This window comes from Chrysoperla carnea, chromosome 3 (genome assembly GCF_905475395.1).
Source record: "Chrysoperla carnea chromosome 3, inChrCarn1.1, whole genome shotgun sequence".
NCBI classification, from domain to species: domain Eukaryota; kingdom Metazoa; phylum Arthropoda; class Insecta; order Neuroptera; family Chrysopidae; genus Chrysoperla; species Chrysoperla carnea.
In genome coordinates this window covers 26,376,077-26,382,076 of record NC_058339.1, presented here as the reverse complement: position 1 = coordinate 26,382,076, position 6,000 = coordinate 26,376,077, and the positions used below count along the sequence as shown (strand labels likewise).

At 29.5% G+C, this 6,000-nt stretch overlaps 1 protein-coding gene across 1 annotated transcript in view; it reads right to left on the bottom strand.

Annotated features, from left to right (window-relative positions):
* Positions 1-5,485: 5,485 nt before the first annotated feature.
* LOC123295956 overlaps positions 5,486-6,000 on the bottom strand; it is a 146,243-nt gene continuing 145,728 nt past the window's right edge. Inside the window, exons 2-3 of the mRNA XM_044877418.1 lie at positions 5,735-5,955; positions 5,486-5,512 (exon numbers count right to left, since the gene is read on the bottom strand). Coding sequence (XP_044733353.1) covers positions 5,486-5,512; positions 5,735-5,955 — 248 coding nt within the window. The remainder of the gene's footprint in view (positions 5,513-5,734; positions 5,956-6,000) is intronic.

Genomic DNA, 6,000 nt, shown 5'->3' with positions numbered 1-6,000 from the left:
AGTCAATAAAGGTAACTACACCGATCTGTTATCAGTGTTAACCAATTGAAATTGGTACCAGAAGATAATTTAATTAAAAAATTATGGTATAGGCTTGTCAAAAATATTCAATAATCAAAAATCAATAAAATTTCATTTAAAATATATCCCATCTGGTTATCAGATGGGAAAAGATCGGCCTTATACCGTTTCTTACCATGACGATTTTCAGTGTTCAAATTTTACTAAAAAATTTAAATTTATTTTCATTTATAAATAGTAAAAAAATTTACATTGTAAAATTTTCAGTATTATTTAGGATTAAAATCAACTATTATTTAGGACCAACTATTATTAAGTAGTATAAAACTATAGAATAAAAATGGAGATTTATTGTTAACAAGGAGGGTTAACTATACGATCATCTCCTCAACTCTTACATGGTCGTTGGCTAGAACTATACTTAACAACGAAGTAGTATTATTAATAATTGGATGTTTGAAACTTACTAAGAGATAACGAACGAATAGACGATATCATATCCCAACAGAACGGTAGTACATTGTACTATACCGTTATACAGTTTAGCTGTCTTTTACCTTCTTGCAGTATAGTACATCCGTTCAACGAAGTAAGTTGATCTATCTTCTTTATATCCCATTCATGGTAGTATACAATAGCAACGGAAGTGTCCATGAATGCACACACATTTTCAAGATGATGCTACTATTTTACCATGTGCTGATTATGTTGGCCGGGAAATAAACAGAAGAACTTTCTTGTGATATTGACAGACTCGCTGTTTGAATGATAGACAGACAATTATCTAGGAAAGAAATCTACCTACTAACTAACTATCGTCAGCAAGAAATACTATTTTCAGTTATAGTGGAGGGCATAGTCACATACTACGCGTTAGAAAAATTATACTATTGTTCTTTTTTCATCTATCATATTTCTTCCTTTCTAGGACATCCTGGCTTTTACTTATAAAGTTATTGAGCATGGTAAGACTGTTGGACAAAGACTATTGTTTCCCGCTCATAGATTTGCAATCTGTTCATCTGTATTGGCCAGATTTTAGCATTTCACCCACTTTTTTTTGTAAGATGTCAAATTTGGAAAAAATAAATAATACGTATTTATTCATTTTACATACATTTACCATAAAAAAAATTGTAGTCGGTCCCTTAAAAATATGTAGTTTTAAATTCCGACCTCAAATACTTTACTTCTTCAATTAGTACTGTAAATCGATTCTGATTTTAGCTTTTATTTTAAAAGTGAAAAACATTTAACGCACTATATTTATAACCCTCGCTTGAGATTATTTCATTATATTTCAAAAACCTTGTGCTTATTTTCAACTTCAGTAGTATTGTTTAGGGTCACGTAGAAACTAGCCCAAACGTCACACCAACATGTTTATAACTCATTCTACTAGAAAATTGAAATAAAAATTCTACTCAAATAATTTTCACGTACATACCCTGCACTATAAGTAAACACATTCATAGAATGCTGCGTCTTTTCGCGTTCTTTTCATGATTTCTTATATACATACATATCATTCCCATATTACTTCCTTTCAAAATAAAGTTTAACTTGAATTATTTCGGTTGAAAAAATTAACGGCGTTATCCTGTTGTTTATTTACACACTAACTGTTTTATGCTGAGAACAAATATTTCAACAAAACTTTATTTCGATTGAAACAATCAGATTTCATATTATAAATTATGTGTGTGTTTTGCCTGATGCAATGTTATTGTCTTTTAATTTTTATATTTTAACTTTTAACGCCAAGAAATAATATAAAGTAATGGTAAGACGCTGCCAAACTTTATTATAGTTTGTTGGATTTAATAAATAGAATTTATTTTTTATTTTATTAAAACGATTATTGTGTTGTTTTTATTTTTATAGGCTACTTTCTCTTCCTTAGTTCTATATGCATTTCTTTTATAACTATAAAAAAATAGGATTAATTTTAAAGTTTTGAATTAAGTAGACGAATTTTTAGTTACTTAGAATGGGCATTTTAGGAAAAAATGTATAAAGAAAACAATTACTTACCAAAAATAACGAAGGTTTCTAGTAGGAACTTTTTGTAAATAATATATAAATAGCGGTTTTTTTATGAGCATGAAAAGAGTTTGTTTCAAGGAAACTTATGTCCCTTAGCAAGAGATATAAAATATAATAAAGAAGGAAGAACAAATTAAGCCCAGAAGTTTGTTTTTATTCAATCCTTGTATTATCTAGGGGAAGAAAGGGTGTCATACGACTTAATGATGATTTTAGGGTGCTAAATTTTTAAATCTCAGCAAACAAATAGCAGCTAGAATAAAAATAAACGTTATATACCGTAGAAAAACTAAAAATTTTTACAGATAGTAAGGCAGTACTCAAGATAGTTAGGACAAATCTTGGAAAATGTTTGAGAGAAGTCTTGCTATAAAATAAAGCAGAAAAGCTAGCCTGCGTTGCTCTTCAAGAAGTAGTAACGGAAAATAGATATTTTAGATGAATTGATACAAACCTAATGCAGGCGATAGATGCACCATTTTCCTTTACCAGTGTGTTAAATATGATATACATAAAAGTATGTCGAAGGTACATACTGACAGAGCAATGTTAAAACACAGGAAACATATTACATAAATAATGACTGTAGTGTATACCGTGTGTCAGAAATGTCCCGAAACATCAAAAAATGTTACAACAAAACCAACAAAAAGTCAATAAAAATAAGGCTTCGGAAAGATTATGCGAAAACTAGACTATACTTCTGAAAATTTGAAAATCGAATACAAAAACAATCAAAGATATAGTTTCAAGTTGGATTTCTATCTACTCTATTGAGTTTTCGAAAAATTGTTTTCAACAAAAGTTGAAGGTTTTTTTATGATGAATAACTTTCTAATTTAATGTTTTCCTCTATCTATCTCCATATAATAGTTAAAGTTCACTTTAAAGCGATCTTAAAAGTCAAAGTTACCCTCTTGGTCAAATTTTATACAACTTGTTTTTAATTCACAACTGGGAACTGCATGATACTGGGAATGCAAAATAGGCTGTGGTTATAGTGGCAAACTAGATTATGGCCACCATTATTTCACGTAACGTAATTGGATCAAGTCCTACGGAATCCACACAAAAAAAAACATATATTTAATTGCTTAAGTTTTTGCACAGTTAGTTCTTAATATAAATGTTATAGTTGTCATTCACTGGTGTTATTTACTTTTATTTTTTTCCTAAAATGCTTTTCGTAAATTTATGATTTGCATATCTACATGTAAAATAAGTAGGTATTAAAATTTTTGTCATATATGCTGTTAAGGCAGGAAATCTTTTGCACCACCATTTTCATATAATTCTTCACAATAGTGGAAAATAAAGTTAATGTTTGTTACTAAAAACTGCTTAAAGCATTTCATAATTAAAAAAAGGTAACATTTTGTTGTAGAAATGGGTTGAATACATAAATTTTGTGAAAATTTTCTTCAACAGAGATATTATAGTTTATAATCTACAAAAAGGAAATACAATTAGTATGCACGGTATCTTTTGGAAATGTTTGTTATTCACATACAGAGGTATCATAAACTTTAAGCTGAGAAAGTACAGAATGATGAAAAATGTACGATACAGTTCGAATGTCTTATAACTCTCTTTAGTTCAATTAAAAAAATTGTTTCTATGTATTAACATAGAAACAGATTGAGGAAAATTTTTTCACAAGTGAAATTTACAAAATTTAAAAACCCCCGACCGACAAATGCGATTTATTCCTTGTAAACCGATTTTTGGAAACTTAGCTATAAAATATTCTCAATGAAATCGGTTCAGACGCACAGATAAACACTATAAACTTATAAAACTCCTTCTGAAATCAATATAAAAGTGATGAACAAGGCCATCAGATGAAATGAAATGGATACTTGAGAAAGCTATCATTTTTTGGGACAAATTTTTGGAAATATTTTAATTGAAATAGATTTGAGTTGACTTTATTCTTTTGAATGAATGTTTTGAATTACTTAATTATTTTACCATTTCACTTTTCGAAATGAATTGAGTCAGGTTAAAAACATGTTTTCGAATTCTTAAATGTCGCTACGGGGTCTAAAATATAATTCAGAGATAGTGTTCAATCCGTTCAGGTTTTATATTCTATGAAAAGAGCAGTCCAAGTATAATACGAAATATCCTCTATATTTATACGCCTGGATGCGTATACCGAAAAACAATTTTTACCTACAAAAAATTAAATTTACTATATAGCTTTTACTAAACTCGTAGGTATTTCATAAATTAACACGGTAAAAAAAATTGTATATATTCTATAGAGTATGGTGAATGTATGTAGTATATACCAATGTATATAACAAATTCTAAACGCTACCTTCATACTCATGACTGAGCCAGAGTCTTCATAATGTCGGGAATACACAAACATAATACAACAAAATTCTAGTTACAAAAATAATCACGTAGAAACAACTCGTTAAAATATCTTCTCCAACATTTCTGCACCCCTTCACAAAAAGAAATGTCTTTCGTGTAGGTACCAACACTACCATATACAGTACCTAGACGTAAATCTATGTTAGTTCGAGAAAATATAGGTATTGTTCAATAACGAAAAAGAAAACACTAAATAGTAGTGATGAAAAAATAGTGATTTGGTCAAGCTAAACAGTCGAATACTGAGTATTCAGACTCGCTCCCGACCAAAGCGCCCGAAATTCGACCATCGAAGATTCGAAGATTAGTTTTAGTTTTTTCGATCGAAAATTAGTTCACATATCTAGAATAGGATTGATATATCAATACATTCAAGTTGTCTCTTTGTGGTAAGTGTTGACGAAAAGTGTTACGAAACTCATTGTTTGTTTACATCAATCGGTTCTCAAATTATGTTGTATACCAGGCAAGCTTTTTGTTATAATAATTTTGATATACTTATTATCGTCACTAGAATCTTTTTCATGTTTAAGGAATTCATATTTTAGTGACCGAATATTACCCGAATAATTATTTAAAGTTGGGTAGATTGGATAGAATAGATTTTGATAGCCAATTCGAAAAATTTTAGAGCAAGGCTAAATTTTTTAATAGGTTTCTTTCATTGTAAAAAATACAAAAAAGGAGTTTTCCGATTCCGGAGCGATCCGCATGACCTTCTGCACGTGGTTTTGGGATAATTTATCTTTTCAATGTTTTCGTTGGTGACGTTATCGTGAATATCACTTCTATATTGATCGAATTGAGACGAATGAAAAAATAATTGCTATGAATTTCTACATCGACTTTGCCTGCTATCGAACCCAAAACACAGCAAAACTTTCAAAGGATGTAGAAACAAATTGGAAGTCATTACAACTGAGTTCTCGAATACAGAAAGTTACAATAAACTCTACATCTTTCAGGTGAGAAATAATTTGATACTAAGTCAACAACACCCTAGCCACAAGAGATGATACTGCGATATCATTTTCTAACTTATGTCCTCTACTTCTCCCATCTATAAAGGAAAAGGTATTAATTACATCTCGTAAATCGATTTATATTTTATTGTTCTAATTCATGTTCAAAATATCGTGATAAATATTGTCATAGTCACTATTTCAAAGAAAAGTTATAAAAAATCAGTGTTATTGTATATTTTGCCTCGTCGAAACTAAAATTTCTCTAAGAAATTCAAATGTTTTGTATTTTATTTTAAATAATTAAAAATATTATTTACCTGCATATATCCCATATGACAGTGTGTCGCATTTATCAATGTGCCAACTTTAAACTTTTTAAAACGAATTCGTAATATCCAGTCACGTGGTGTGCCACGAAATGAACGAAATCGATACCAACATGTCATTGGTTTACCAATATTGTCTAATGTTACTTCTGGGCTTGATACATCTTCATAAATGTCAACAGTCTTGTTGCAATGATCGCGTTTTACTTCAGCTGTAACAAAAATTAAAAATATTTAAGTGACAGAAAAATGATAAA